The sequence below is a fragment of the Chanos chanos genome, chromosome 1 (assembly GCF_902362185.1).
Source record: "Chanos chanos chromosome 1, fChaCha1.1, whole genome shotgun sequence".
Classification (NCBI taxonomy): Eukaryota; Metazoa; Chordata; class Actinopteri; order Gonorynchiformes; family Chanidae; genus Chanos; species Chanos chanos.
This window is the reverse complement of record NC_044495.1, coordinates 3,095,012-3,107,343: the sequence shown is the minus strand read 5'-3', so window position 1 is coordinate 3,107,343 and position 12,332 is coordinate 3,095,012. Positions and strand designations below refer to the sequence as shown.

The following is a 12,332-nucleotide window of genomic DNA, read 5'->3' as shown; positions in this document are numbered from 1 at the left end:
TTTGTCAGTGATTCACAACCATGTGTACATACTCTCTCTCTGTAACAAACACAACCCAAATACAAACATGTCGCTCTCTCTCTCTCTCTCTCTCTCTCTCTCACACACACACACACACACACACACACACACACACACACACATATCAAATGTTATTAAAGAGCCAACGATAGTTGAGTGTTGAAATGTTTATGTTGTTTGTGTTTTGTTCACTTACAGATTGGACCTTGGTATAATGAAGAAATTTTGGAACTGGTTGACTGGGTTTAATGAAGACAATAAAGGGGAATCTGAGTCCTCAAGTCAGCAATAGTGAGCAGGAAGCAGCAGAGGGAGTCAACAAGAGTGCACAGAAAGAGGCAAAGAGTGGCAGTAAGAGTGCACAGAAAGAATCAGAGAGAGACACTCTTCAGAGTAATCCATACGGTACTGGTACTGAGGTGTAGACAGAATATTATCCCAACTGGTGCTCCATAATAATAAAATAGTTAAGGACTTGTATTGCCTTGCAGAAATGCAAAAAACGTGTCATGTAGGATGACAGATTCCTTTCTCTCTGTTTTAGTCAGAATGTTGATATTTGATTTTTATTCAGTGTTTATGACCATAGAGTGAAACATAAGCATGTACATATGAGGAGTTTCAGTTAACAAGCCACTTTTGGTCACAAGCTTTTTTCTTTTTTTTTCTTTTTTTCATAAGTGCCAATTTTGATTTACACATTTTGCATTTGCGTTCTTTTCTTTCTTTCTTTCTTTCTTTCTTTCTTTCTTTACTGTTTTATTTTTTGCTTGTTTGCTTGCTTTCCAGGTTTTTTTTTTTCAGGAATGTATTATACTTGTAAAATAGGAGAGGACTGTATATGAGATTTTTGTTTATAATGTTGTCATAGAATAGGGTGAGGAGCTTGGACACCCGGGAGGAGCTTGGAGTAGAGCCGCTGCTCCTCCGCATTGAAAGGAGTCAGTTGAGGTGGTTCGGGCATCTCGTCAGGATGCCTCCTGGGCGCCTCCCTATGGAGGTGTTCCGGGCGCGACCAACTGGGAGGAGACCCCGGGGAAGACCCAGGACACGTTGGGAGAAATATATATCTCGACTGGCCTGGGAACGCCTTGGGATCCCCCAGGAGGAGCTGGTGGATGTAGCCGGGGAAAGGGATGTCTGGGCTACCCTCCTCAGCCTGCTGCCACCGCGACCCGGTCCCGGATAAGCGGGAGAAAATGGATGGATGGATGGATGGATGTTGTCATAGAGGCACTGACTATAAATGTGTGAACTGTAAATTTTGCCGACTCTGATCCTGAAATGTGATTAAACTGTTTTTATTTTGATCATTTGTGATACTGTAATCTGTTACTAATATTTAAAGAGCCCAGACAATGGCTGACTCAAATCTCAGTCTTCAGTGGGAGAACTATAACTGTGATAGTCTAATAACCCTGATCAACATGCACTCAGCCGTCTAATAACCCTGATCAACATGCACTCAGCCGTCTAATAACCCTGATCAACATGCACTCAGCCGTCTAATAACCCTGATCAACATGCACTCAGCCGTCTAATAACCCTGATCAACATGCACTCAGCCGTCTAATAGCCCTGATCAACATGCACTCAGCCATCTAATAACCCTGATCAACATGCACTCAGCCATCTCACCTAGAGACACAGCTGTCTGATCTACTGATGCAGCTATATTACCTAGAGACACAGCCATCTTATCCAAGCACAACAACATTTCTGGACACAAAGTCTTACAGATAAAGAAAGTGGTACTATGTGAAACTATAGTGTGTGTTATACCAGTTTCTAGTTAACTGCATATAAAAATGAGATTACTGTGTAAACATTTTTTGCTAACACTTTGTGATAAGCGTTGTTTGTAAACAAATTGTAAACCACAACAACAACAACAACAACAACAACAACAACAATAATAATAATAATAATACTGATCTTTACTTACATAGTACCATTCACATGAGTTTCATTTAGCTTAAAATGCTTTACAGGGTAGAAAGAGAAATATAAATGATAATACAAGTAAGAATTATTGATTTAAAAGGGGAAAACTTAAATGCAATAACAAGTAATATTACAGAATAAAATAAAAAAGAAATAAGATTAAATAAGAAATAAACTCAATATGAAGAGGACCAACAATTTACAAAAGGCTCATTTGAAAAACTTATTGAAATTATCCTTTTTGAAAGCACATACAGATATTGACAAATAAAAAAGTGATAGTGAGATCCAGAGTTCTGGTGCAGAAAACAGAAAGTTGCCTCTGTACCATTTTTGTGCTTCACCTTGGGTAAATGAAGGGTAGTATTTAACAAACTAAGATCATGTAATAGAGCGTATGCAAGCAGACATTTAAAGTAAGTATTCAGGCAATAATCATTATGAGCTGTAATAACCAGTAAAGGAACCTTTCCATCAATTTTAGATCAGACAACAAACAAATGATGTGACAAGTGACAAAATCCTTTTTAAACAGGAATGGAATGAGCTCTTTCTTTCAGATTACAGCTGCATTGTGTACCGTCTGTAAATGTTTTTGGGGGAAGCCCACCACAAAGAGTGTTACAATAATCCAGTCTGCTACTAACAAATGCACAGACAAGCTTTTCTGCACCAGACAAAAAGGCCTGACTCAATCTCTGTCTCTTCAGCGATGAAGACTCATCTCTGACATATTATTGATATGGAAAGAAAAGAGCAGAATCCATTGTTATTCCTAGCTTTTCAACTTCAGATTAAACAGATGAAAGCCTTGTTTATCATTAGTTTACACATAGATATTCATTTTGAATTTTATTCCTAATAATGAATAATGTCCCTCTTTTATCTCAGATTAACTATAAAAAGGTACTTTATCATATGAGATATAAATTCCAAAAAAGTGATTAATTTGCTTGTTTTCTGTTGGTGGAACAGATATGTGCAATTGTGTGTCATCAACAAAATTATGAAAACTTCTTTTGCTTACTGATCAATTTTCCAAGCCTCAGTATATATATTGGAAAATATATAGGTCCCAAAACAGATCCATCACATGGATCAGTCTTAGAAATTCCAAATTTAAGGTGCAATTAGTATTATTAGGCTGATTACTTCATAAAACTTTATCTGCAAGAGCTACATTTGGTTCATCCACGTGAAGACAGTTGGCTGGCATGTGTTTATGTCTGTGTGATATCATAATTGAAACCTAAGACTTACAGAGGCAACATCCAATATCACCACCAGATGATGCCAAAGTGCCTAATACAAAGCCACTGAGGTATGTCCAATGCAAAGGCAAGCATGTGAACTGTGGTGGTGGTTTGTTTGTTAAAGAACAGTGGATCACATCTAACTGGTCATCAAAATAAAGAGTAAAATCCATCAGGTAACTTGTTAGACATTGTCTCTGATTGTAACTGATCAATAGCATTACACATATTAACAATACTGTCTTATTAACTGAACCCCAGCCTCTCCAAAAGATAACTCCTGATCATTCCTGTGAACTCATCAATCCCACTACACACATCTGCCAAAAGATAACTCCTGATCATTCCTGTGAACTCATCAATCCCACTACACACATCTGCCAAAAGATAACTCCTGATCATTCCTGTGAATTCATCAATCACACTACACACATCTGCCAAGAGATAACTCCTGATCATTCCTGTGAACTCATCAATCCCACTACACACATCTGACAAGATGGGTTCACGAACAGTAAGGCCTTCAACAGGGAAAGAAACCTTGGAGTGATGGTCAAAATTCACCCCTTTCAAATCAGTCTAATTTCCCAACCACTAACTTATCTGTATTTTTGGTGTGAGGAGAACTGTTTAAAAAAAAGAAGAATTCAGTGAAACACCTCACATAGTTCTTGGGGTGGTTCTTGGCACTAAAATGTTATAAGGGTTGTTTCAGTGCTGTGTGATGAGCCTGAAAGAAAGACTGTGTCACAGCCTCCACCTTGCTTTGGACTTTTGTTTTGAAATGTCTTGTGCTCCTGTTCTGTGTCTGTCTCCGCCCCTCACATGATCCTGTTTGTTCCATTTATTAACCTCGTTTTACCCTTGCTAATTTCCACCAATTAGGTTTCTCCAGTTTAGTTCTACTCTTGTATTTAAGCCCTTGTGTTTGACCTGTCCCTGGTCTGTCGTTGTTTGTTTTTGTTTGAAGACACTGTTTGGCTGCACCGTTTATATCCAGTTTTGGTTCCTGTTTGCACCTGTTTATTTGTGTACATTCCGTAAGTAAAGTCCTCCTTTTTGTTACCACCATCACTGTGTCTTGCGTTTGGGTCCAGCACCACTGCACGCCTGACAGACTGAAATTTTCCGTTGACATTATTTGTGTTAAGACAATGATTTAATGTAAAATAAATCGTTAAATGAAAGAGTTATTTTAATGAGCTTAATTTAACAATATTTTTGCTGGACAGTTAACTCTTAAAGTCTGTGAAAGCCTACTTAACTCTATATAAAGTCAGTGGATATTGTCTCCGCTAAAATAACTTACAGCCACGCCCTTTCTTTAGTGTTTTGTATGATGATGATGATGATGATGATGATGATTATGGGCTGTTTGTGCTTTGGGGAGTTTTGGCCTGTATCAATGTCACAATATCTCTTTAAGTTGTTTAACCTGTTAAACTACATGGATCAGAATTTTAACTAAAAAAATAGAGGCGGTAAAACCATTGATTAGAATATTAAAAATGGCCAAAAACCCCCAAAACATAACAGTAGACAATGTAAAAAATGATAAACAATACACAAAGATGACAATATAAAAAGATGATTAATGCAGAATAGGTTGTAAACCTCTTAATAGAAGAGCCCTAGGGCTTCATTCTCCTAGCAAAACAAAGCCCTAGGATACTTCTGTTTGGAGGTTTACTACTTTCTCAGAGTTCTCTAACTCAGTTTTCATTAAACTCACTTTCTGAACCCCCCCCCCCCCCCCCCACCCACACACACACACACACACACACACACACACACACACACACTCTCCATCATTAGGTATGTGTGTTCATTGTTCTACCCTGTTATGGTCTCTGATAATGCTGCCCTTTATTTTAAAGAAGAAAAGAATGAATTGTTCTCACATAAATGCAGCACGGACACAGTGCACTGTGTATATTCAGTTTATTAATTAGATTATGAACCCTTTATAAATCATTAATAAGCTGTTATAAACATTAGATAAGTCACCTGTTGCTTGCCAAATAGTGATCCCATATTTATCTGTACTCTGATCTCATTGGTTACTCAGGTTACTTTGTCTTGTCAATCAGCCAGCATTTATTCCTCTCAGCGCCATCAGATACTGGTTAATAAGTTACTGGCATTTAACCACCATTAGCATATCTAAATTGTCAAAAAGTTTCATTTGGCATATCAAATTATTGCATATTAAGTTTACGCTAAGGCTTTGGCAATATTGTTTACCTTTACATTTTCAGTGTGCTATCAGCAGCTGTCCTCATTATGATCACGGAATTTGATATGACATAAGCTATCATATTAAAGTGGTATATTGTGATGCATGTTAGGGGTAGATGGGCGGAGCTTCCCAGCATGCCTTGGGGACATAGACTGTTGTTTAGCCTCAGTTTGTTATTCAGTTTACGTTTCCCATTGTGTCTAAAAGAAATGTATCTGTATTGTTCATCATGTAGTCTTTGTGTTGTGTTACTACTTGTGATAGTTTAATGTTATCGTTGTACCTTAAATGTAATTGTCTGTATGAATGATGTACTCCCCTCCTACTGTGTCAGCATGTATGTTACTTCCTGATTTGTGCTGTTACAAAATAAAAGGTAGTGTTATCACTCTAGAGAAGACCCAGTAACTCATTAGTAAACAGTGATATGTTTAACACTTTACAATAAGGCTTCCTTTTGGCAGTTATAAATGTTAGTAATTCATCTATAGATGGTGTTGTGTTTTACTCTTTACAATAAGGCTTCCTTTTGGCAGTTATAAATGTTAGTGTCTCATTAGTAAGTAGTGATTTGTTTCATGCTTTGTAATAATGCTCCCTATCAGCAGTTATATATGATAGTAACTAATAAATAAAAATGAGATGAAGCTGACAGTTTAACATGCTCACTGATAAAGGGACAACATAAAGTAAGATAAGAAACTAGTAAGATCTGAGATGTAACAGAACAGATGGATTAAAAATGCAGCAGTAACTTGATCTTGCTAAATAGTGTGCCCACAGTGATGTATGACAACGGTGTTATAACTTGTTTATACATGTTTATTAATTATTTATAAAATGTTTACAATCTAATTAATAACCTAATTGTAAGCCATTTATGAATCCTTTATAAGGGTAGTCTTATTGTAAAGTGGTGCCTTTTTTTAAGTAAAATGTCTTTTTTGTTTATCAGGTGTAAAGGAGGTGTATTATGAATTCAAAGAAAGTCTAATTCATGAATTATTTTAGTGAAGTTTTACACTCACTGATTCATATTTCTATCAGTATTAAGAGGACACAACACTGAAAAGAGCTGGTTCTTGCTCAGCTAGCTACTTCTGTTATATATTTATACACAGTTTCTACAACAGCTGCTGTCAGAAATTAAAGTGTGTTCAAAAACTGTTCTAATGTGTTTCTACTGTTCGTTTTTTTTACAGCATTCTGCATGCTTTTTAGTTCTTACTCAACTTTGAAAGTAAGTTGAATAGTTGTGTTTCTATAGTGAATAGCTGTGTTTCCATGGTGATAAATCTCCTCATTGAGAATGATGCCAGTTGTATCTTTGACCTTTTTCTCCTTTACTGCACAGTAGTAAAGTCCCAGTTCAGAGTCATGTTCTTAATTATCAGATCATAGGACTTATTAGGGGGATAAAACACAAGGACATAACAACAGAACTGTGAACAGTGTCGGTTCCATGACCTTTCAGCAGAAATCTCAAGACGAGGTTGATTTTCGTGAGAGCAGTTTCTAAACCATGAAATATATAATCCAGTGTTAGTGACATTGTCTCCTGGTCTGACCATCAGTTCCAGTACAGCTCCAGAGATCTCTTTCAGACTGGACACAATTACACCTAAAAGCAAGTAGTTAAACGGTATTAATTGAAGAAAGACAATAAGATCTGAAATAGTACGTAATACTAAAAAACACAATGATAATGTTAAAGTTGTAAGTGAATTTAAATGTGTCACAGGAACACAGGAAAATATATAAATGACCAAAAGTACATGTACTCATCCACTAGAACAATGCGTGTGACACACAACCTGCTCATCTTGGGGACTGTGCAGTTATTATATATCTCTTCATGCAGATTCCTGTATCTCACCTCAGGGTGTCCACGTCAATGGAAAATGTCTTCAGGGTTGTTTTTGTTTTGAGTGAAGGGGGTTGGTGGTGGGTATAATTTCAGCGTTGGGATATTCAGATTAATTGTCACAAGATAAAACAGGAACAATTTGAAAAACAAACATTTGACTATCTTTTAAATACCTCCATTACATCAATCTCACCCTTCTGGAAGATTCATCATTTTTAATATTTAACTTTTAAAATTTAAAATGTATTTGGTTAAATGTTATTTATGCCTTAATGGTTTTGCAGGTTATGGTCCAAACTGCAAAAAACCATTAAGGCAAAACAAAGACACAGAAAATGGCCTAATTACTCTCTGACCACAGATATAAAACCACATCCACTCTTGAAATGCATACACCTCTCAGCATTACTGCTTATATAGGTCTGTTCCGTGCGGCGCACTGTGCGTTTTATTTGTGTGTCTTGTTTCGTCTGTGTCTCTCTCTCTCTCTCTCCCCCCAGGTACCCAGCTGTTCCGCTAAAGGCTGCAGTCCCATTTGGCCTGATGTTACGTCCCGCCTCCCCCTGCCAGCCTGGCCAACCATGAACGGAGTGCCCTTGGCCAACAAGTGGTGGAGCGGCAAGATTTAAACATGCCCGAGTGTCTCTGGGCATCTGTTTCAGATTTCGATCTCGTTCTGTGTCTGCCCTTCCGTGTTTTTCGCTATTCTTACAAACTTGCCATTCTGTGTACGAATTTTCGTTACTGACTTCGTTTGCGGATTGCACATTGGCTCTGGTGTATTGGTTATTGTGGGGAGAAGGACAGGTAAGGTAGGGGATCCCCGCGGTAGTGTTCACTCTGTATAGGGTTAGGTTACAGGCGGGTGCCACTCTTGTATGTTTGGTAATTAGATAGCTAGTGTAGTAAGTTTTTCTTTAGGCTCTGCCACCTTTTTGTTTTGAAGTTCAGTGTGTTTTTCGGTGTAGACATTTAGGGTGGTTTGTCCGTGTCTTTCCTCCCCCCATCACACCGTCCCAAACCAGCACAGGTGGTGGGTTTCCCTTATGCTATGCCCCCTCTACATACCACTAGACACCATACTACACTGGGACGTAGCAAGGTCGAAGACTCAGTCACAGGGCTTGAACTGAAATGAAATTAAGGTCAGAAATTTGTGTACAGATAATCATCCTTTATGCAGTTTATTTATACTCTGAGTGGAGCTGTTCATTAAGAATATGTGTCTATTAAACACCAGTTTATCCTATCCACAGTAAACACCAGTCAGTGCTTTGGTTACATGCATTTCTGGGTTTAATTTTTTACAAATTGAACTTGAACTGCAGTGTCTTCATCTCTATGTGCTATATTCACGTCTGTTGTGAGGTTGTCTGGTGATGAGTCACTGTTAAGAGAATTCAGGTTAAGTTACTGTCTGTGTTGGCCCAAGCTAAATAGGGCCCTGGTCTTAGTTCTGGTGGATTCCATTAGTCACCAAGCACTGATTTACCACAGTTATTATTACAAAGCAGTTTGTGATATTTACAGGCCCCAAAGTACTGTGTAGTGCATTAATATAGACTATATCTCTTAGATTTGCATAGTTGCATATTAGCTGTTTTCCACAGACTTAATATTGACGTACGTAACGAAAGTGTCTGGGAGTAAAACTAGCCATTTGCTTTAGAAAATGTAGTGAAGTGAAAGTTGATGGAAAATGTAACACTCTAGTAGAGCAGAAATACTCCTAAACCATACTGAAGTACAGCAACCAAATATTTCTACTTCCTCACTTTACACCACTGTACAACACCATTGTGCTTGTGTATATCTGCAACATGTACAATTGTGCCAGCCACATGATGAGAGCTCACTGGCCTCATGTCTATCAGATATGATAGTTGAAACCTAAGGCTTACAGAGCGCATTTTTAAACCATTTAAAAAACTCCACCAGGTGCTGCCAGAGTGCTTAGTACAAAATCAACTGAGTCAGACCTAGTGCAAAGATAAGCATTTGAACTCTAGTGGTGGTTTGTTGTTTTAAGCATAGTGAATCACATTCAATTGATCATCAAAATAATAAAATCCATCAATAACCTGTAAGAGGTTATTTCCAGTGATTAATCAATTTTGATCACTTCACAGTGACTTGTTATTAACTGGAATCTCTTGTAATCACATCTATTTTGGGATCTGGAGCAGATCCACTCCCTGAATTGCTACAACATTGCAGATGCATTTGGACAGCAACATGATCCAGTGCTTGGAATCATATTAGACTTCAGAGGCGAATCTTTTCTCTCACAAGGACTGAGGGAACAGACAAATCATTCATTCCCGATCTTCATCCCACCAGATGCATGAAGTTCATTCCACAGGTACTAGCATGTCAGCAAAGACTATGAGGAAGCGATATAACACTTTACACAAAACACTTTTTCTCACACACACACACACACACACACACACACACACACACACAGAGTTAGTGAGCTAGGCATATCATACTTCTGCAAAATCTATGTGATCTTCCCACTAAATTATTCTATAGCAGTTGAACAGCACACTTAGAACAGAAAATCCTCTAAATTAATGAAATTTTCTAATAGTCCTTTTCATAGCTCATGCACCTGAAAAAGCAAGATTCTGCAGGTTTAGAAGAAAATAATCAATAATTATCCAAGAAAGGTTAAGTCAAGGGCAACTGGACTTGGCTGCAGATTCCTGAAGACATTTTACCCCTTATCCAAGAAGCTTCTTCAGTTCTGACTGACTGGTGGGGAGTGTTTAACCTCTGTGGGGTCATTATGTGACTTGATAGTTAGTTCTCCTGGCAGTTTCAATGACAGTCCTTAAGGAAGAAATGTCCAGCTGCCCTTGACTAACCCCTCTTGGATAACTATGACCTGGATGACTGAGAATCTTCACGGACATAATCAGTAATTCTGTCACATCTTGGTCTGGTCACTAGAGGGCGCGAGAGTGCCCCAGACGTCTTTCTCCTCAATCACCCGAACAGTAGTTCACTGTTATCCCTTGTGTTTCTCATTACCCATTTTATTTTAGTCACTTTTGCGTTATTTTGTGTAGCAGGGTTAACATTTCATTCTTTTTGTGTACTTAAACATCAGGGGTCTGTTTTCACTATTTACGAGCCTCCAGTGTTGCATTGCACATCTTTAGATTTGCACTTTATTGTTCTTTTAGAACCTCCGTACGTTCCCTGAGCAAAGCGCTCGTACCCTCACAAACAGGTAAGTCCCAATGAGAAATATCGTATACTTCATTTCAGTGTCTTCAAAATACGATCTCCATCATCATTTCATAAAGTATGTTTGGTTAAGTCTATACTTTTTGCACATCGTGTGGTTATCCTCGGATGTTTTTAATTAGTGTACTTATTTTTTACGAACGCTCTTCGAACACAATGCGATACTGCCTGGAAAGTCTGAGCATCCATCACTTAAACTTCAGCCATCTCATACACCGCTTTGTTTGGAGATGTAGCTGTATATATCGTGCTTTTCTTGAGCACTCGTTATGTTAGATCAGTTTCAGCAATATGATGGTTAATTACTATGCACATAGCCAACCGGTATTTTAAGTGTCAGTGTCATACTTTCATTGTTTAATATTTCATAATATTAAACTAACTTTTAAAAAATTTGGCTGTAAATGTGTGTTTGAGCAAAGAAAGCAGCCTGTATGTTGCATGTATGTTAATTGCACAAACTCTCAGAAAAGATTGTTTTCATGGTGAATGAATTGATCCCATTTGGAAATAACGGGCTAGTGAATGTTTTCATGGTGATAATGGTGATAATGGAGTTAAGTGTGTATGTTTAGTTGTTACATCCGTTTTGTTTGTTTTTTTTTAAACAGACTCTCATACCATGTTACTCCTAACCAGTTTGAATTAGTTGAACTTGTTTGATTTTTATTCTGGTAGTGCGAACTCTTCAGCCACAGACGTAATATCAAAAATGACTGTTAGATCATTAAACTAGTTACTCTTTCAACATACGTCGTTGGAACTTCCTGTTCCGCCTGGTCCAAGAGCGAAAGTGAAAGGATTTATAGTGTAAGCGGAGCCCATACCAGGGTACAAGGCGCGAAGAAAAGAAAATTAGAACAAGATAAACACTGTATTATCCAAATGTGGTAAGTATGATAAATTGCTTCAAAGAATGAAGGATAAAACCGACGTTGCTAAGTCGTACTGATATCGTTATATACCGTTACTTCCAAGTACGCGGATGCGAGCATGCCTCTTTTCATGTGCCTACATCATTAAACGTCAGCATACCATTGTAAAAGATATTAAATTACAAAGCGTTTTATTTATGAAAGTAGCTTTAATATTATGAAACAGCAGACTTCCCCTGTACTCAAAAATGAAAGATTAACCACTCATTCACCAGCTAATCTCTTCATCACCGTTTATTGCATTTTTATCTCTCTCTTAAAAGGGAAACAGCGTGGGTGTGTTGCATTGTACTGTGACTCTATTTTACATGACAAATACCACCTGTAAATGTTAACACAATTTAAATTATATATCTATACAACATATAAGTTATAATACTGCAGTATTAAGCTGCAGTGTGAAACAGTTCATTAACTGAAAGCTTGTTAACTGTATTTAGTGTTTTCAGGACCTAATGATCTGAAAAGTGCCTACCAAGAATTTGGTTACATTATGTTTGTTATATACACTATGGTGTAACTTATGAATTTAAATTTGAGTCCAGATAGGCTTGCTTGTGTATTGTTTAAAAACTTTAATATCTTTTGGCAAAGTTAACATATTAACCGTATCTTTCTCTTACCTCCAGATACAGATGTATGTCAGTTCTGACCTAAAGAGACCTGTATGTGACTGCAGCCACTCTGCTCTCTGAGACAATGTCAGGGGAGGCTGAGAGAAGCACTGCATCTGAAATGAGTCTCTCCAAGAAGCATCCTGACACTGAAAGGTGAGATCTAGTTCAGAGTTGTACTTGCTTAGTAGTATCTCCTCTAAT

The 12,332-nt window shown here is 37.7% G+C and overlaps 1 protein-coding gene across 1 annotated transcript in view; it reads left to right on the top strand.

The window, feature by feature from the left end:
- The first annotated feature begins 12,213 nt into the window (after positions 1 to 12,213).
- Positions 12,214 to 12,332, top strand: part of LOC115820035 (NACHT, LRR and PYD domains-containing protein 12-like) — a 50,795-nt gene continuing 50,676 nt past the window's right edge. The window contains exon 1 of the mRNA XM_030783473.1: positions 12,214 to 12,284. Within this exon, the coding sequence (XP_030639333.1) occupies positions 12,214 to 12,284 (71 nt within the window). The remainder of the gene's footprint in view (positions 12,285 to 12,332) is intronic.